The 20,904-nt window shown below is 45.4% G+C and overlaps 2 protein-coding genes across 2 annotated transcripts in view; both read left to right on the forward strand.

Moving 5' to 3' along the window:
• The first annotated feature begins 2 nt into the window (after window positions 1-2).
• dtd1 (D-aminoacyl-tRNA deacylase 1) lies at window positions 3-16,194 on the forward strand. The gene is made up of 6 exons (XM_012840959.2): window positions 3-1,397; window positions 2,012-3,045; window positions 3,609-3,699; window positions 4,902-5,137; window positions 8,644-8,741; window positions 15,929-16,194. Exons 2-6 carry the CDS (start codon window positions 3,003-3,005, stop codon window positions 16,079-16,081), a joined length of 621 nt encoding a protein of 206 aa, XP_012696413.1. The 5' UTR covers window positions 3-1,397; window positions 2,012-3,002; the 3' UTR covers window positions 16,082-16,194.
• A 3,079-nt stretch (window positions 16,195-19,273) lies between these two features.
• Window positions 19,274-20,904, forward strand: part of LOC105912042 (sodium/potassium/calcium exchanger 3-like) — a 39,654-nt gene continuing 38,023 nt past the window's right edge. Inside the window, exon 1 of the mRNA XM_031562262.2 lies at window positions 19,274-20,713. Within this exon, the coding sequence (XP_031418122.1) occupies window positions 20,521-20,713 (193 nt within the window). The 5' untranslated portion in view covers window positions 19,274-20,520. The remainder of the gene's footprint in view (window positions 20,714-20,904) is intronic.

Genomic DNA, 20,904 nt, shown 5'->3' on the forward strand with positions numbered 1-20,904 from the left:
TCTGTGTGTGTGTGTGTGTGTGTGTAAAGTGTGAGTGACCTCAATTAAGATGTGGAATCTGTATTCATGTTTTCATTTACAGAGGAGAAATGGTCTTTCTTTCTCTGGAAAAACATCTATGTTATTTTGTTTTTCTCTGTTTGTCTGTTGAAACATCTACTGAAAGTCATGCTGTACCTCAGATGAAAAACGTATCTTTTTGTTTGTTTGTTTTGTCCTGTTCATTTTTTAATAACATTCCACAGAACTGGATAATTATTATGATTTATGTGTTTAATTTGTGTCTCTTAGTTTGATTTTGTTGTCCTGTTTTTGTTTGTCTGAACCTATTAACCGGTCCCCAGTCACTTAAAAAAAATTGTTGAAGGGTTGTCATAATGTTCTGATGAATGAAGGTCTATAGTATAGAGATAAAATTATATTTGAGATGTATCAAGACTGATATTTCAATGAAGAACATCGGTACTTTGCAATGTCCTTGCTGTTTGGTTTGTACAGCAGTCATTCCCCTTGACCTTTGACCTTTGATATGAATCATGTTTTTCTAACCCGTCTCCCCCTTACTAGCGAATGCCCAAATGTATGGGACTGCAACCACTGCACTCGCCCATATTACTGGATGAGATGCATTCATATTTATCTATAGCAGGTTGACCAGCACCTTTTTGTTAGTTTTGTTTGTCATCGGTAATATTTAAACATCTGAAAAAAAACCTGCGTTGATACGCTGTTTATTAATTACCTTTTAATACTGTAAAGGGAATGTTAATTTTTCCAGACCTGACCATGTATATTACAATACTATGCATAAAGTTTATGTCAAAAAATTCCATGGTTGAATCCTTTTCTTTTTTTCATAAGATGCATTAGTAACTATAAAGGTAAAAACTATTGAAGCAGACCAAATAAGACCGCGACAACGAAACCGCTACATAATATATTTGGCATAGAATGGTTATGTGTTTGTCCAATGTGTGATGTTTTTGAAAACATTAACAAAACGTATGTATATTATATTAGTTCTCATTTATTTTAGTAGTGATCACGTTTTTGTTTTTAAGTTTTAACTTTATTCTGGCTATTAGTCCCTTATAATTTGTCTGGAAAGAGCTCGCCTGTCATTTTAATGCAAACCAACGTCATCGACAAGAGGGCTGAGTATGCCGGAAATGACGCAGGATGTCCAAAATGTCTGCGCCCTTGTGAGTAGTGTCTTAATGACGACAGTGAGCTGAGGACTGGATTTTTGTAGATTGTTCGGCGAAGTGAAGGCATCATGCCCGTCGGTGACTACCTTAAATGGAACAAGCGTGCGTCCCTGATGTATGCCATGGGTGCTTGGACGATATGTGGTTCCTTAGCCTACTATAAATTCACTCACAAAGATGAGCCCTTGGGTAAGATGCTTCACTTTCCTATGGTGATACATCCATAGCTAATTTTGCTAGCAAACACTTGCTGTTTAAGGGAGGGGAGGGTGGTTATATGGATCAGAAACGATACGTGAGACTGATCTGTGCAAAGGTTACACTGTTGTGCCCATTTCAAAATGTGAATTTTGTGTGTTGCCTGTTAACTTATTGTGTTTTCATTTGGAAAGATATGTGCACAGCAACCATATGAAGGTTAAGAGGCTGGTGTAACGCTAGATCAAAACGTGGTTTACGATAGTCATTTTACTAGGCTAGGTAACAATTTCAACATTGGGATATGTTACTTTTCACGGAGGACTGATTTTACATTAATATCAACACAAAGACCAGAGAGGGTTGATGTTATGCTACACATACCTAAATGTTCATGATGATAACAGCACTGTTAAGGTTTATTCAGGGTTCTCACTAGTAGGAAAATTAGTGTTGTGTTTTGGTAGTTCGACTTTGGTTGCTACTGAGCTGCCAATGGGTGGTGGGTTCAGACCCTAAGAACTAACAAAGATAATGAGATAATGGCAGCAGAATGTGTATGTGCACTTGCTAACACTGTTTCTCTGATGTTCCTCTTGAATCAGTAACAGCACAGCCTATTGAAGAGGAAGACAAGCCAAACATCCAGAAATTCGAAAGCGCACACAGCAGAACCACAGTCGTCTACAGAGAAGAGTTTGTCCCGTATTCTGAACGGCTTCTCAATATCTTCAGAGGCCCCACTGAAAACTCCCCCGCTGTGACAGAGGGTCTGAAGGATGAAAAATAAACTGGGACACAGGGGTTTATCCCAGTTAATCCACCACCAGTGAATCATTCATCAGAAACACGAACATTTAATCAGAGAGAATCATTTGGTCTGTACATAATTAATAGAACATTTACACAGTGTACCAGTGATTTTATTTTATATATATGAATTAATTCTCTCTAAATTGTACTTCAAGACATTGGATATTGTGATATGCCTTGCAATAATCCTGACATGACTGGGTTTGAATTGAAGACACACCTGTCAGAAAGAAACACCTGATTAAAGCAACCACTACGATCAGTGTTTTATTCTAGTTGTTGTCTTCTTTGATTACATATGCTTACTTGGTTTGATACTGTTGATGCATTTTTTATGCTGATCTGATACCGAGTGACTAATGGGGAGGTTATATTCAAATATAATCTACATTTGTGTGGGTGTTCAGAACAAGCATTAGTTCAGCTGGGGACATATGGCTTATTCTTAATAATAATGGTTATATAAACATTTTCTAAATACTGTTAACACTCCTCGTGTTCAAAACGCCTATTTGATTAGATTCAGAGATCAAATCAGATTTGAACGATAACGATAATGTTCTTTACATGCTACAGTCATTGGATTTGAAGTGTCCCAGCAGCGAAGTTGTGGTTGTGTGACTCTATGCTCACCACATGGGGGCGACAACTGACTGATAATGGTCATAGACGTAGGCTACCGCCGAACAGTAAAAGTATCTTCCTCTAAACCGGAAGCTTGAAATTATTTCGTGTGTATGGTATACAGCCAGCGACAGGCTAACAATAGAAAACGTCAAAACGATGAAGGTGGTTATTCAAAGAGTCACCCAGGCAAGCGTGAGTGGTAAGTGATATTATCTACGTTATCGAGGTTTAAGCTTCCGTCTGTTCCAATGATTCACTCACTCAGTTATCTGGTGTAACAGTGCACGTTTCTGTCAACTTCACCGGCGAAGGGTAATTAATTCACGCTCATTAGACGTGAGCCGGTTTGTGAGTGTCGGATTGTGAGTGAAGACTGATGCACCTATTGTTACATCGCTGACAACATACCTTAGTATTTGACAGCAATTGTGAAACAGGGCAGCTTTCAGCGATACTTCCTTCCCGACATAACACAAACACACACACACACAACACGTGAGTACAAATGTGACAGCTTGACTTAATTCAGGGTGTACGATTCGAAACCAATGTTTTGTCTGCCTCGACTCTGCAGGTTGATATACCAGTAAATACCATAGGGAACATTTAGCTCTCAGTAGTTATCCAGTGACTCACCGAGGTCAGAGAGACTTAAACAGATGGTCATGTCGTTCCACACTGTCAAGATTTGGATGACCCTTAAATAACAAGCCTGTTAGTACATTGGCCTTACATTTGATATATGTATCCGTCTTCTTGCAGTTGGGGAGCAACAGATAAGTTCGATAGGCAAAGGACTATGCGTGCTGCTGGGCATATCCACCGAAGACACGCAGAAGGATGTTGACTACATGTGAGTGTGTGCGGCGGGGGGGTCAAAGTAACTGACCCTATACGCCCACCCTGATTCTTCTTCTCTTCAGAGCGTCATGGATTTTGCACATCAGAGCATTTGGCCTTTATTTTTTTATGATAGAGATCGAATTTTAATATATGGGGCAGATACAGTAACAATTATGTTGGTTCTTCTCACAGTCAGACTGACTTACAGTAATACTTTTGAGAACATACTACCTGTAATAATAATGTTATTGTTATTAATAATAATAATAGTAGTTCGTGATTCATTAATGAAGAATATATGGGTAGTTATTCACAGGATCAATTCATTCTTGGTTGTCTGGTAGTCCACAGTTGAAAAGTAGCCTGCTGTTTGCACTGAATCTCTTGAGTGTAGCCTGAGTTTGCACTGAGTCTGGAAAACTGGAAAGACGATTGACCGTAGGCAGAATGTTCTTATGCAGCTGCAGCACCACAGGATTAATGTTGTGCACTGACTTTGATGTGTAGTACACATCAACCAGTGTTTTTCTTTCTCATCAAAAATCAAGAGAATGATTGTTTGACCCAAAACAGTGGGTGAATTTTTTTTTTTTTTAAGTAACACTATGCAACAATTTGACACTTTTTGAGATATGGTTTTACAGGCAACTAGTTTTGGTACCATCCTCAAATTCATTTTGATAGCATATGGTCATGTGAAGGACAGATAAACACCTGTGCCTTCCCCACTAGCCATCCAGGATATGCCCTATGCAGTTCTGTGTAACGGGCTGGTACACCCTGCAAAAATGGAAGAAAAGCTTTCATTGCCAGCTAAACTGCCAAAAGACACCAGTTAGTGTGTTGGCAAGTTTCTCAGTGTCAGCTGGACTGTTGGTGGTGTTTGCAAGTTATTGCATGCCTTTTAGGTAGTTAGTTTACTAGTTTTGGACGAGAAACTCCGTATTGCTGCTTTAACATGAAATATATTATTGTTTATGGAAAGAAAGTGAACAAAAACCTAAAGGTACCTTCATGTGCATTTACATGTCTCCTAGAAAGACGTTGGCTGAGGCATGGGAAGATAATCAGATCAGTAATTCTTGTCCCAACGTCTGAGAACTCATTGTCAACTATCGCTGCTTCTGACAACACAACGGCACACAACATCTATCTCCACTACCAACTCTGATGATCTCTCCTCTCTTGTCTCCCCCCATCCCCCCCTCCCAGGGTGCGTAAGATCCTGAACCTGCGCGTGTTCGAGGACGATGGCGGGCGTCCGTGGAGCAAGAGCGTGATGGAGCGTGAGCTGGAGGTGCTGTGTGTGAGCCAGTTCACTCTGCAGTGCGTGCTCAAGGGGAACAAGCCCGACTTCCACCGCGCCATGCCCGCCGAGCTGGCACAGCCCTTCTACAGCGCCATGCTGGAGCGCCTGAGGGAGGCCTACACGCCCGAGCGCATTAAAGGTGTGTGAGTGTGTGAGGGAGGCCTACACGCCCGAGCGCATTAAAGGTGTGTGAGTGGGAGGCCTACACGCCCGAGCGCATTAAAGGTGTGGGAGTGGGAGTGTGTGAGGGCATGTGGGTGTGTTTTTGAACGGGTATATGTGTGGCTGTGGGTTTGCATCTGTGAGTATGAGGGTGTATGACTGTGTGTTGGAGAGGTATATGTAGGTAATGTGTGGGTGTGTGTGGGTGTGTGTGTGTGCATGCATGTGTGTCCATGTGTACATGCACATATTAGTGTGTTTGAATGTATGTTTGAGTCGTGTGTGCATGTAGTTGTATATGTGGCTTTGTGTGTGTGTGGTTACATGAACTTACGTTTCGTGTGTGTGTGTGCGTGTGTGTGAAGTTTTCGTGTTTGTTGGAGGCCTTAATCAATATTCAGGGTCAGATGTGAGGGAGGATAAGGTGAGCATCTGTCAAATGTATTCAGAGATACGTGGGCCAGTGAGTGTGTGTGTGTGTGTGTGTGTGTGTGTGTGTGTGTGTGTGTGTGTGTGTGTGTGTGTGTGCTTAAACATTCTGAAGTGTGTGAGGGAAGCCTATAGAACAGCTCACCCAAAGTAAGTAGGTAAAGTGTTCATATTTTTGCGTGTGTGTGCAAGCGCATCTCTGTTTATTTCTTTGCTCGTTTTTTGTTTTTCTTGTGTAACGACCTTGTAAAGTCCACCGATGCACATATGCTTACTCACGCCAGCTGACTCTGCAGTTTCTTTTCTTCTTTTGGAGAAGAAAACAACTGAGAAATGAAAGTGTCACCACACACATGCTCAGGCTATGCACACACACACACACACACACACACACACATGCTCAGGCTATGCACACTCACACACACACACACACACACACACACACACACACACACACACACACACACATGCTCAGGCAGGGATGGATGAAGAGACAGGGCAGCACACCGGGACGAGTCGGCCCTTTACATGTTTTTACATGAAACACCACACGTCTTGGACCACTGATGCATCCAAAAAAAAAGTGCTCTATAGGTGCTTTTTATGTGTGTAAATATTTCTGTGTAAATATATATATGCAGTCTGTCTGCCAGAGTTATGGGGTGAGGTCCGTTGAGCTCCACCTGCTGTTCACACGGCAACATCCACACATTTATCTAGGCTGGCCGTGCTATATTTGGAAATGAAGAGAAGAGGGATAAAGGACAAACTTTTGGAGTTTGAAGCTGCTGAGTTTCCATAGGTACGAGTGGCTTGTTTGTTTCCACCGATGGAAGAGCTGAGATACTGAGGTCTGTTCCGTTAGTGTAGTCTGCAGCGTGACTCAGGAAGCGATATCGATTCGGCATAGCGGCTCAACCTTGCTTTTTCGTAACCTTGGAAAAATATAACTTCAACTCAAGTCTTTTGCTTGAATTCCCAAAATAAAATGCAACGTTTTGACGCTTTGTTGCTCACTGCAACACTACTAAAGTGGAACTGGCTGAACTTTTGAGACGGGTCCCCCCCCCCCACCCCCCCCCCCCCCCATCCACAGGTCTTTTCTGAGTGTACCACTAAAAACTAAAATGCAAGCTTGTCAGGAGATGGAAGTGTGGAAATCAGTGATGGATGTTAGGATGTAGCCGCGAGGTCATGACTCCAGGGTTATGGAGAATCGTTGCTAACTCTAAGTCTGTTTGTTGTCGTGATCGGGACACCCCCACACCCCACGTCATCATTGTGGCGATGGGACAACACCTCTCTCGTGGTTTCTATGGTGATGGGACAACACCTCTCCCGTGGTTTCTAGTTAAGGTCACCAGTGGAGTGCTTACTGAAGGGGCAAGGTTTCCGTCGCAAATGGACACACACACACACACACACCTACACACACACACACACACACACACACATTCAGGCACAGGTACCGCTGGAGGTGCCATGCAGAGAGTGCCAAATCTGTAGTTGTCACGTGAGGTCAAGAGTGGGTGCTGCTGCTGCTGCTGCTGTGGGGGTCAGGCAGGGCAGGGGGAGGACACGGCGCTGGGAGAGGGGAGGGAAAGGCAGTGATGGTGGCACGAGGTAAAGTGGGTCAACTCTCCCGAGGCAGGCCACAGGGAGCAGGAACAGCATGTCTCTCTCTCCCTCTTTCTCTCTCTCTCTCCCTCTCTATGTCTCTCTCCCTATCTCTTTCTCTCCCTCTGTCTCTCTCTCCCTCTCTCTCTCTCTCTCTCTCTTTCTCTCTCTCTCTCTCCATCTCTGCGACAGAGCTAGCCTAATTAGCCCCCGTTCTGCGGCTGCTCCCCGAAGGAACAAACACGATGAGTCGGCACTTTTCCCCCCCGACTTCAACGCTTTTATTGGGCCACTTGGTGAAAATGAGAGGAACCAGGAGTGGAGTGGGTGGAGAGATGGGGGCCATGCCATCTGAACACACTCACACACACCCTCACACACACACACACACACACACACACACTCACACACTCACACACACACACACACACACACTCACACACACACACACACACACACACCCCCACACACACACACACACACACCCACACACACACACACCCTCTAACGGTTTCCATAACTACAGTTTTTTACTTACTGGTGGCTTGATGTTAACTACACTGTGCTATACTGGTAGGTTGAGACAAACTTACTGCAGAGGCTACATCACTGCTAATCTACAGTGTTTTCTGTGTTTGTTTGTTTGTTTTTTCTATTTTTCTCCTTTTTTTTCTTGCCATCTGTTCTTTGTTCTCCTCTCCTCTCTCGCTCCTATCCCAATCTTCTCCTGATTGCATCTTCCCTCTTCAAATGCACTCACTCCTCTCCACTCACTCCTCTCCACTCCTCTTCTCCACTCACTCCTCTCCACTCCTCTTCTCCACTCTTCTTCTCCACTCACTCTTCTCCACTCACTCCTCTTCTCCACTCTTCTTCTCCACTCCTCTTCTCCACTCCTCCTCTCCACTCTTCTTCTCCACTCCTCCTCTCCACTCTTCTTCTCCACTCACTCTTCTCCACTCACTCTTCTCCACTCACTCTTCTTCTCCACTCCTCCTCTCCACTCTTCTTCTCCACTCACTCTTCTCCACTCACTCTTCTCCACTCACTCTTCTTCTCCACTCCTCTTCTCCACTCACTCACTCTTCTCCACTCACTCTTCTCCACTCCTCTTCTTCACTCACTCTTCTCCACTCACTCTTCTCCACTCCTCTTCTCCACTCCTCTTCTCCATTCTCTGCCTCTACTTTGCGCTCCTTACCCACCCTCCTCCTCCTCCCCCTCCCCTTTCTCCTCCTCTCTCTTTTCTCCTCTTCTCTTTTCCTCCCGTCCACTCTTGTTTCCTTTCCTCTCCTCTCTTCCCCTCCCCTGTCCTCTCCACACCCCATCACTCCTCCTTCCCTCCCCTTGTCTCCTCCCTCCTCTCTTCTTCTCTTTCTTCTCCTCCTCTCTCTCTCTTCTCCTCTCTCTCTTCTCCTCTCCTTTTCTCCCCCACAGATGGGCAGTTTGGTGGCTACATGCAGGTCCACATCCAGAATGATGGCCCAGTCACCATTCAGCTGGAGTCTCCCTCTTCTCCGTCAGACCCCAAACAGGTGCTGTTCCTATTACCTCTGTAGACACACACATGCTCACACACACACACACTCACTCATAGACAAACACACCTACACACACTCTCCCCTGAGACACACACATGCTCACACACACACACTCACTCGTAGACAAACACACACACACACCTACACACACTCTCCCCCGAGACACACACATGCTCACACACACACACTCACTCATAGACAAACACACACACACACACCTACACACACTCTCCCCCGAGACACACACATGCTCACACACACACACACTCACTCATAGACAAACACACACACACACACACACCTACACACACTCTCCCCCGAGACACACACATGCTCACACACACACACACTCACTCATAGACAAACACACACACACACACCTACACACACTCTCCCCCGAGACACACACATGCTCACACACACACACTCACTCATAGACAAACACACCTACACACACTCTCCCTGAGACACACACATGCTCACACACACACACTCACTCATAGACAAACACACACACACACACCTACACACACTCTCCCCCGAGACACACACATGCTCACACACACACACACTCACTCATAGACAAACACACACACACACACACACCTACACACACTCTCCCCCGAGACACACACATGCTCACACACACACACACTCACTCATAGACAAACACACACACACACACCTACACACACTCTCCCCCGAGACACACACATGCTCACACACACACACTCACTCATAGACAAACACACCTACACACACTCTCCCTGAGACACACACATGCTCACACACACACACTCACTCATAGACAAACACACACACACACACCTACACACACTCTCCCCCGAGACACACACATGCTCACACACACACACTCACTCGTAGACAAAACACACACACACACACACACACACACCTACACACACTCTCCCCCGAGACACACACATGCTCACACACACACACTCACTCGTAGACAAACACACACACACACACACACACACCTACACACACTCTCCCCCGAGACACACAATCAATCACTCACACACACACTCACTCCTATACAAACACACACACACACCTATACACACTCTCCACCGAGAGACACAATCAGTCACTCACACACTCACTCCTACAAACACACACACACATACAGTATATGGAGAAGAGAGGGGAAATTAAAAACACTATTCTCTGAACTCCAACTCCACACACACACACACACACCTTTCTCTCCCACACACACTGACTCACTTCCACCTCTCTCTTTCTCTCTCTTACACACACACACTCACACACACAAGTCATGTTTAAAAAAAAAATATAATGTGTAGTGTAGTGTGTAGGCGAGTATTTTGATAGGCAGGTGGGGGTGGAGGCCTGCCTGCCTGCCCTTACATGGTTGCCCCCAATGTACACCTGCAGATATCAGGCCTACTCTGTTGCCATGGAGATGGCACAGCAAAGAGGTTGGGGTGGCAGGGGTGAGGGTGGGGGTGGGGGGTAGCGGAGGTGGTGGAAAAAGACCACTTTAAGAAATTTTAAATGAAAAATCAAACTCCCACGGACATTTTTTTTGTTCCCCACCCCCCGCTCGTGTATGAGTCATAACAGCTTCGCACCTCAATGTAACCACATCTCTGAAGATCTTACTTCTTTTTTTCATACAGCGCTTTAATTTTGCAGTCATTAAAAAAAAAGGAGAAAGCACAGAACCATTTTTTCCCAAGGGGAAATAGCATGTCCCCTTCAAAATTGCTTTGACTGAAAGGGGCAGTTGCAGGAGCCTTGTGCTGTGTACAGCACTGTGCAAAAGTTTTTGCCACTTTATTTTAATTAGTTTCACAAAACATTTGTCTTAGACAGTTATTTTCTCTCCTTTTTAGCATTAATGTGTCAACAGGAAATATCGCATTTTATGTTTTTAAGAACACTCTTTGAAAGTCGTGAAGTATTCCAATGAAACATTTATATGCAGTTAAAGCTGCAGTAGGTCAAATGTATTTGTTCAGTTATACACAGGAAAAGATGTTAAATTCCTTGTGCTGTTGGTTGGAGACCTCCCACAGCGGCCAATCCTCTCACTGCCCCATACTAGTACTCAGAGCCAGCAACCTAACCAGTATAACAACTGCCCAACCATAGATCCTGTGCATCAGGGTACAACAACAACAACGCGCACCTGCGTCACATGTTGTACCTGCGATCTGTAAAGGCACTCCTTCACAGTACAACATGTGCTGTCTGTAGCCCACAAGTGCTTAACACAACAACATGACTGCCCACCCATACAACCTGAGCAGCAGGATACAACAACATCAACAAAGTTTTTTTGTTGAGTTTGTTTTTTGTGAGAATTTCACTGGGGTTTTCAAGCAGGCACCTTCCTTCATCAGTGTTTGGTTGAATAAGGCCCACGACACCTCAAGAATGCTCAACAGCGGTGTCTGGCGTCTCGGAACCCTACTACGTCCATACTCATGGTGGGTTAGAACACCACTACCACTACCACAGACAACATGAGATACACCTCAAGATACACCTCGACAAGATTTTGCGTATTTCATTTTTAGTTCCGGTTAATTCACAAGCCCAAGTAGTCTGCAAACACCTCAGCCACAACCACTGGCTTACAGACAACTCCTTTCAAGCTCCTTTGAGTGACCATCCTCGAAAACCAAAAACCAACAGGATAATTGTGGATAATTCAGCTACAAAGCCTCTAACACCTATCTCCACTGGTGTGTATGCTTGCCAAACTCGTTGAATTGCTTCCGCTACCAGCTCTGCATACTTTAGCTTCTTCCTTTCAAATGCTCTCAATCCCATCTTCAAAGGGAATTGTTGACTCGATAAAGTAAACACTCAGAATACAACACCATGTCAGGTCTCATAGCAGTCACAACACTACACTTGAGATTGCTGACTGATGTCAGTAGACAACTTCAAGTTCCACTATCCCGAGCTTTGCCCCATTTTCCAGTTCTGTTTGTACATGCCTGGTATCCACTTTTCTGAAATCATACGGTCTCTGTCATTACCTGGCAAAAGAGTTAACCTCAACTTGTTTAGCAATGTAGCCTTAACCCATGCCTTCCAACTGTCACCTAGCCCAAACCCTGGTCTTCCACTCTGTACGATATTCATTATGCTGTAGTGCGCCTTGTGCATGTTGAACGGCTTCTCGTGGATTCCTCTTCTTTCCTGTTCTTACCATTGGAGCAGTATAAAAATGAAGGGACAGACGAGACAGATAATCCGTGAAAAAAGCCCCTGGCTCCACCCAGTGCTCATATGGCCACACCCACCCCCTGGCTCCACCCACTCCCCTGGCTCCACCCAGTGATCATATGGCTCCACCCACCCACTGGCTCCACCCAGTACGTCCCTGGCTCCACCCACTACCATGGCTCCACCCAGTACTTCCCTGGCTCCACCCACTCCCCTGGCTCCACCCAATACTTCCCTACTCCATATGGCTCCACCCACACCCTGGCTCCACCCAGTACGCGTCTGGCTCCACCCAGTACTCCTCTGGCTCCACCCAGTGCTCCTAATGCCAGCGCAACCGAATCAGAACAACCAATCAGAGTCAGGAGGCGTGTCTGACGGAGTGGCACTGGTCACTGGTCGCGGCCCCCCTCCTCCACATGCCCTCTTCTTCTTCTTCTTTGTAGTTGAACTGCTGCCGGCATCCTTATTGTTTGCATTGCTGCCCTCTTCTGGATCAATCCATCATGCCATCATGTATTAATTAAGTCTTTCGGAAATAAAAAAAGCCATCTTTTGCCCTTTTCATTTGCCCCAATTTCTAAAATGCTTTTTACTGATATTTCAGTCAAGCCCATGTTTCTGTATACATCTCCTCTCTCTCTCTCTCTGCCCCCCCTCTCTCTCTCTCTCCCTCTCTCTCTCCCTCCCTCTCTCCCTCTCCCTCTGTCGATATCTCCTGGTTGTTTACACTCCTGAAATAACCCATTTTTTTTATGCTTTCCCATTATGATAACATTAGATGCTATTTAGATTGACTCATTCTTGTCATTCATCTCCTCCATGCCCCTAGGTCCTACTGTACTAGTCACTCTGCTCAATAATGAGAATAGGTGCCTCCCTTCTGTCTGCTGCTCCCCCCAATACTGTTGCCTCTTCCGATTTATCTCATTCCACACAATACTTCCCTCTCAGCTTTGGAAAGATTTTATATTTGTGTCTACGTTTTTCCTTTTTCATTGCTTTTTTTTTTTGCCAATTGGTCCACTTTTTCCTTGGTTGGAATACCTGAGAATGCCTTGAATGCTACGTGTGCTGAAACCCACATCAGTGAAATCTCAACGACCTTCCTTCCTATATCCCTGGTTTACTAACAGAAACTCTTAAGTTAAGTCTTGCCGAGATGTACCAATCCCTATAGTTTTTATAGCCGATATTGAGTCGCTACACACCAACACCTTATGCGATTGGATCTGCCTTGTCCTTTGTACTGCCATCAATAGAGCACATCATTCTACTGAGAATACATTCAGGAAGTTTGATGTTCTATTCAATATCTCCACATTACAGCCCTGGACTACAATGGCTGCTCTTTTTTCTGGGTCTTTTGATCCATCAGTAAAAATATCTGATCTTTGTACTTCTCTTTTATGCTCTCACTCGGTCAAGCTCGATATCGATGGCGTTCAATGGCGGATAAACAACCACCAGCAATGTAAACACTGCCTCTCCCTCCTCTGCCAACAACAGTTTACATGATAAAAAACAAGTAAACAAAAGAACAGTGAAGAAAAGCAAGCTAAAAAGAAAGCATTAGGCAGAGACCGAGATAAAACACGGGTAAACCACAGAAGTCTGTGGGCAGCAAAGCAGATAAGGGCTAAAGAGTTTAGAAGACAAGCAATACTTTTTAAGTATTTTAGAAAGCCTTTGTTCACAGGTGTCTAAAACTTTTGTCCATTACTGTAGTTGCTGTACTGTGCTTTACTTTACTGTAGCTGAATTTACCAAGAGTGTGTGTGTGTGTGTGTGTGTGTGTGTGTGTGTGTGTGTGTGTGTGTGTTTTGCACACTAGCAGCATCTGACACCACTAAATAGCATGGAAATGGAAACGTATAATAGACCAAGAGTGTGTTTGTGTGTTTGTGTGTGTGTTTTGCACACTAGCAGCATCTGACACCACTAAGTAGCATGTAAATGTCTAATAGACCAAGAGTGTGTTTGTGTGTGTTTGTGTGTGTGTGTGTGTGTGTGTGTGTGTGTGTGTGTGTGTGTGCGTGTGTGTGTTTTGCACACTAGCAGCATCTGACACCACTAAGTAGCATGGAAATGGAAACGTATAATAGACTGACAATATCTTGGACAACTTCAGTGAAAGAAGTATGACGGCTAAATAGAGATAGATGGATCGTTTTTGAGCAATCTTGAGAGAGATTGTGGTCTAGGGAACCTCAAGCGGCTACGGTGAGAACCACAGACGGTTGAAGTTCTTATGTAAACCGGTCAGCCCGTGGTGGAGAGAGAGGCCGTATCGGGCGACGTGGTATTGTTGTTTTTCCGACTGTCATGACTCTCGTCGCCGGTGCAGCCGGTCAGACCTCGTCTGAATCCATGTTTTATTCAGCGGGACATTTGGCTGCTGCTGATTTATTCATCTGTATTCTTCTCACCCGTCGCATCCCTCGCTTGTTGTGTAAAAGAGGGGTATGTCTCTCAAGGCCTGTTTATGTCAGTGTGTCATTGGATTTGTTGTGACATGTTTTCATTTGTGTGTGTGTGTGTGTGTGTGTGTGTGTGTGTGTGTGTGTGTGTGTGTGTGTGTGTGTGTGTGTGTGTGTGTCTGAGTAGTATGAAATTATGAAAGGAAACTTTTTTTTAATCTAGAGACTTAAAAACAAGTTTGTGTGTTTGGTTCATCAAAGGCCAGACACTTTAGGATTTGTGTGTGTGTGTGTGTGTGTGTGTGTGTGTGAGTGGGTGTGTGTGTGTGTGTGTGTGTGCTTGTGCATTTGAGTAGCCTACGAACAAGCCATGAAGTCTACTCCTCGCCGTCTTTATTTCGTTCCTTTTAGTTGCTACGGCGACCTAGTTCAGCGCTCGGGGATGTGCTAGTTGCATCAGTTTCGTGTCAGCGTGATTGATGAAGTAATTGTTATTTAGGTCCGCGTGCACGTCCCCAACGAACACAAAAGCGGCAGTGGAGTCGATGATGCAGCGAAACGCGGACCCGTATAAGTCGCTCAACGGGAGTTGCGTCTCTTTTCCGGGGAAAAAAAACGATGTCTCCACTCCCAGGGTGCAGTTTGTCTGTCACCTCAAGCCCCTGCAATGCCACGGCGCCATTATTTATGGCAAGTGGTTTTTCTTTTTTTTTTGTCATGAGGGGCATTATAGCTACTCTGAGCACATGACGGAGATGTGTGTGTGTGTGTGTGTGTGTGTGTGTGTGTGTGTGTGTTGACCACTTTTTGTTGATACTCAAATGTGTGTGTGTGTGTGTGTTTGTGTGTGTGTGTGTTTAATAATGCAGGTTCTTTTGATGGTTATGGTTGTCAGCATGAGATTTAAGTCATAAATATTTCCTTGGGACTCATGAAAGATTAAACAATAAATGATTTATTATTTCTCCCTGTGCCATGTTGGTACCTGCCATACGTACATATGAAGGGTGTTGAGTGGATATGTGTTTGTGTGTCCACAATTTTGTGGCCAGTTTTCAGTCAACAATCTCTCTTTCTCTTTACCATTTTCTCTCCTTCCTCCTCCCTCTTTCTCTCTCTCTCCTTTTGTACACTCTTTCTCTCTCTCCTTCCTCCTCCCTCTTTCTCTCTCTCCTTTTGTACACTCTTTCTCTCTCTCCTTCCTCCTCCCTCTTTCTCTCTCTCCTTTTGTACACTCTTTCTCTCTCTCCTTCCTCCTCCCTTTTTCTCTCTCTCCTTTTGTACACTCTTTCCTCCTTCTTGTTTACCCCTCATTCCTCCACTTTTTCTCTCCTTTTTCTTTTTGCAACGTATGCTCTCTCTTCCTACTACATCCTCTCTCCCCTTCCCAACTTCTATCTCCCTCCATCTTTTTTCCTACCCTTCTCTCATTGTCTGTTATTCTCCCTCTCTCTTCCTTTTTCCTTCCCCTCTCTTTCTCTCTCTTCTCTCTCTCTCTCTCTCTCTCTCTCTCTTTCTCTTCTACTGCTGCAGCTCTCCAAGCAAGAGAAACAGCAGCAGCGGAAGGAGAAGACGCGGTCCAAGGGCTCGTCCGAGTCGGGCAGGGAGAAGGCCCCGCGGCCCCGCCAGGCCCCCAGTACCAGCAGCGGCGCCGAGGGAGACGTGTCGTCCGAGAGGGAGCCCTAGAGTCGAGAACTCAACCACACCATGACCGCCCCATCCTCCTCCTCTTTTCTCCTCCTCCTCCTCCTCTTTCCCTGCGCCCCACGGAGAAGGACCAGCAGCCCATGCCACTCACCCCCCCCCCCCCCCCCCACAGACCTTCCCACCCTCCTGCCCCAAATAACCCCCCCGCCCCACCCTCTCTCATTTGCAGAACTGCCCACCATCATGTCCATGTTTTCCCCGAGACTCCGAAGGCGGTCCGAATGTTGAATTCATTTGACGTTAACGGGAGCGGAGGAGCGGCTGTAAGTCCTTGTCGGGATTGCGCATTCCCGTCTGTCCGACTCTTGGCGGCGGCGCCAGCAGTGTACGACGCGCTGAAGAGACTTGCGCTCGCCGGGGCCGCCGGCTAAGCCTCTTACACCCGCCGCCAGGCCCAACATAACACGCCCAAAGCCCTGGAGACGAGCCGGCGGCCGTAAGATCTCCGCCCTTAGCCCACGGTTGTTCATCTCAGTGCTGAGGGGAGGGGGCGGATTAGTGCTGTCGGACTGGCAGCCTCGGATGTTGGCCAGCATTAAAACAAAACCAAAAAAAAGAGGGGGGGGACAATACAGTGATGATGGAGATATTGGCATGCGTTTGAAAATCTGCCTGTTGCCCTTGAATGAACTATCCCGTAGGTAGATTGGAAGGGGCTTTTGCTGGAAGTGTTCTGTGTTTGGGTTGTTTTTTCAATGCGTGTGTTGTGTGTGTGTGTGTGTGTGTGTGTGTGCGTGTGTGTGTGTGTGTGTGTGTGTGTGTGTGTGTGTTGCGTTGCCGTGGCTGTAATCTCTGTGATTGGAATTGAGTGTCTGTGTAAATATGCTGAGAGACATGCGGGTTCAGAGGTGCTTACATAAGGCCACTTTGTCAGAGTGTGTCTGTGAGTGTTTGAGAGGGAGAGAGCATGTGTGTGTGAGAGAGAGAGAGAAAAGGCAAGAGAGAGGGTGAGTTTGTTTGTGTGTGTGTGTGTGTGTGTGTGTGTGTGTGTGTGTGAGGTGGATTGAGGCAGGAGCTTTTCGCTATCTACATCCCTAGGCCTGTCGCAGGGAAAACGAGTCAGATTGAATCAGGGCCACTGTGAACCAGAGCTCCTCTGCAATATTCATGCCATCATTTAGAAGGGCCCGTGGGTGTAATATTTATCCCGTTTTGATTGCCCTGCATCATACAAGGACATAAACCTGGTGCACCAAACCACATTATGGGTCGCCATAGATGCAGGAGCTCAGTAGTAGCTATGGACGTTAGCCATGGTGTGTTAGCGGTAGCCACACGCTGACCCATTTGTTTAACCCTCATCTCGTCTCCTGAAAGCTTTTGTCATTGGGAGCTCATTCAGTTCCCTGAAGACCAACGACACCCCCCCCCCACACACACACACACACACACACACACACACACACACAGACCACACACACACACACACACACACACACCTCCACACACACACACACACACACACACACACAGACCACACAGTCATTATTTCTCTTGCTTGGTCTGTCTCTCTTTCTCTCTTTCTCCCCCTCTCTCTCTCTCTCTTTCTCCCCATCTCTCTCTCTCTCCCGTCTCCTGTCCAGTCCTATGCTGTCCTTCCCTCAGGCTCTGGTAAAGCCTCCATCCCCAAAATGGCCCCAGTGTGCTCCACTGCAGGACAGGAGACACCATTGCGCTCTCTCTCTCTCCTCCAGAACCAGGCCACAGTGTGTGTGTGTGTGTGTGTGTGTGTGTGTGTGTGTGTGTGTGTGTGTGTGTGTGAGAGAGTGGTGTGTGTGTGGGGAGGGGGTGTTGGAGGTGAAATTCACTTTACTCTGAATGACAATGACATTTTTGTGACTCCAAAGTTGTTTCCCCTACTTGTTTTATTTATTCATTTTTTTTTTTTGATTGGGGAGGGAGGTGTGTTTTTCAAAGGCAACTTTTAAAATACATTTGCAATTGTCATCTAGGGCCAAGTACTGTGTCCGAATGTAAACCTTACCATCACTTTCCTGTCAAACTTCGCTTTTCTTAAAATAAAAATGCATAAAAAGAAAGTGCACAGTGTATCCCAAAGGGCTTCATAAAGCCAGGGCCTCTCAGACTCTGTGCATGAACTCTATGTATGCATTTTTCAGCATCCCATCATCGCCCCTGTGAATGAGTAAGTACTTCACCAAACTAGTGAAGCTGTTCATCCACGGGGGGCAATTTTTCTTCCGAGTATACATAGTATAGTTTTCATTTAGTGAGTATACATAGTATAGTTTTCATTTAGTGAGTATACATTTTGACAGAACAACACAGTTCTAAAAGTACATATTGTAAATGTTTTGAAAACACCGAAAACTAAAAAAATCAAAGTCTAGAATTGTTATTTGCAGCATGCCTCCACAAGCACTGTGAGTTTCTCTATGAAGTGCCCCAGCTAAACTGCACTCTAAACATGTCTCCAGCACGGTTGCCCATGCATATCCTAACATGCCTTAACCTGTAACCATTCCTTGGTGGTTTGCCAAACCAGAGCTGGTGACGGGATATTCAAACTTAACTGGTGTTTTTGCAGCCTGGTTAGTATGCTGGGGTGAACGCGACATGCTGCAGCCCCAAACCAGAGGGTTATGGGTAAGGAAGGGAAAATTCACTCGTGGGACAGTGTGGCGGAGAAGGCATGACCCAAATATGTCTCCTCTCTTACTCTGCTGCACCCCCCCTCCCTCTCTCTCTCCCTCTCTCACTGGAAGATCTTCATGCTGTAACTACATGAACAATCTTCTACATTACTTTTTTAAACAACCTAATATGAACGTAATGAGACTGAATTGTGGTTGGTAAGCACTGAATGGCGTGGACTATATTGATTTCTTGTTCGTTTTCTTTGTTTGCTTCAGGTGCGTACACACACACACACACACACTTAAAAGCTTTCACATGTACCTGGATAAATAGTGAAGTGATGGTTTAATGAAGACTAGACGTGTGTGTATTTGTTGATGTGGTCTTAAGTGTTTAAAGCCTTTCCTAAATGTGTTGTTAGTTAGTACACTAGTTCTTGGGTGTGGTAGCCTTTCACAAGTCTGGGAAACTAGGTTAAATTCCAGGCATTCTGATAGGCTTGCCTATAGAGTCTGGGACAGTCTTTCGCTGGCTTTATCTTCCATCTTGTGTGTGTGTGCTTGTGTGTGTGTGTGTGTGTGTGTGCGGACGCCTTTATAAACCCCACTGGCTATGGAAAAACAATTTAACTGGGTTTAATTTGTGTCCCAGCCCCCTTTCTCCTCCTCCTCATCCTTTCTTTGCAATTCTTTCTTCTCCTCTTTGCACTTCAGAGACTCGGGGAGCTCTTCTTGTTTCATGTGTTTCAATTGCGGAAAGGAGTGGGCCACTTTGTGGTTCATTTCTCATTAGAGACATTTTCAGGTCTACAGAAAATATGCAGGAATTTCTGAAGAATACACTGAGGGGGTGACACTCTCTCTCTCTCTCTCTCTCTCTCTCTCTCTTTCTCTCTCTGTCCTTTCTCGACCTCATGTTGACTGAAAGAGTTAAACGCGGTGAAAGTTTGCCTAGAGCCTAACCACTTTTTCCATCCTTGCTGGAAAGTTTCCAGTGCTATTTACATGAATGCATCCACCTAACAACCATTCATGCCTGGTAGCCAGATGACATATTTCAGCTATCAGGACTCTCTGACTCTAAACACAAAAGCATCAGTAGCCATCTTAAGCCCACGATATGAGGCTGTAGAGTGGTGAAACAATAGCCTGCAATTATAAATGAATTAAGGCATGAAGGTGTTTTGGGTTGTAAACAAACTGTGGATTTGTGGATTTGTTTGTGTACCTTGACATGCATAGCCTAGCATAGTTTGATGGTTATGCAGAGAGTGTTTTTTGGTGTAGTGTAGTCTTTGAAATGAATGAGGAGCGAAAAGTTCTGACGAGTCCATTCCAAGGCGCAAACAAACCCTTTATGTAATCTTATGTAATGAGTGGTCAGAATCCCATTTATGTCCCACTGAAGCTCCTTTTCCCAGAAGAGGGCAGTGATAGGCGCGTTTTTTTTTCCGCTCCGCGGCTCAAATAATTCCTTTCTGGCAATTTCTAACATCTAACTGCTTGCAAATCTCTCCATCTCTCTCTCTCTCCTCTCCTCTCTTTCTCTCTCTCTCTCTCTCACACACACATAGGCAACATCCTACACATCACACAGTGCGCTGTGTAGCTACAACCTGACGCGTGCTTGAAACACTCCTGCCGCTCAACCTTCTGGAATAGTACACTATTTTGATACTTGAAATGGCATAGAAGAAAAGTCCTGCCGTATCAACTATTCGATCGTTTTTTTGTTTGGCTTCTACGACTCAGTGGGACGTATGTGGTAATTCTCCTTGCACACTTTTCACCAACCTACTTTTGCGGTCATCCCACTCCGGGATGGATCTGGTGGTTTCTGGTAGGATGTCTCCAGCTGTCCGGTCAAGGAATCGACCCCTGCAAGTAATGCTGAACCAGAAGAAGATCAAAGCCAGGAGGAAAAAACGCAAAGAATTGTTGTTAATACAGCTGTGCTTTTTTGGAGGGATGTTTCTGTTCGTCACGGCGCTCTCCTATCTCGCTGACGGGACAGGTGAGCTGGTGCTTCGAGACATCGTATCATTTCCTCCACTTTCATCTGTAGTTTCTCATGACTCCGGATGTCATTATCTAACACACCAGATGTTTTCACTGTCATATTCTTGACAGCTTGAGGATTTGTCTGTTAAACTATTAAACCTGTAACTTAATTTCCCTTCAGCTGTGATGCTCTAAATCAGTTGA

This window comes from Clupea harengus, chromosome 24, assembly GCF_900700415.2.
Source record: "Clupea harengus chromosome 24, Ch_v2.0.2, whole genome shotgun sequence".
NCBI classification, from domain to species: Eukaryota; Metazoa; Chordata; class Actinopteri; order Clupeiformes; family Clupeidae; genus Clupea; species Clupea harengus.

Bases quoted from the DNA above. Each gene is read 5' to 3' on its own strand.
- dtd1 (XM_012840959.2), top strand. From the start codon at position 3,003: ATGAAGGTGGTTATTCAAAGAGTCACCCAGGCAAGCGTGAGTG. The intron at 3,046-3,608 runs GTAAGTGATATT...GTCTTCTTGCAG, and splicing joins CACCCAGGCAAGCGTGAGTG to TTGGGGAGCAACAGATAAGT. The intron at 8,742-15,928 runs GTGCTGTTCCTA...CTACTGCTGCAG, and splicing joins CTCCGTCAGACCCCAAACAG to CTCTCCAAGCAAGAGAAACA.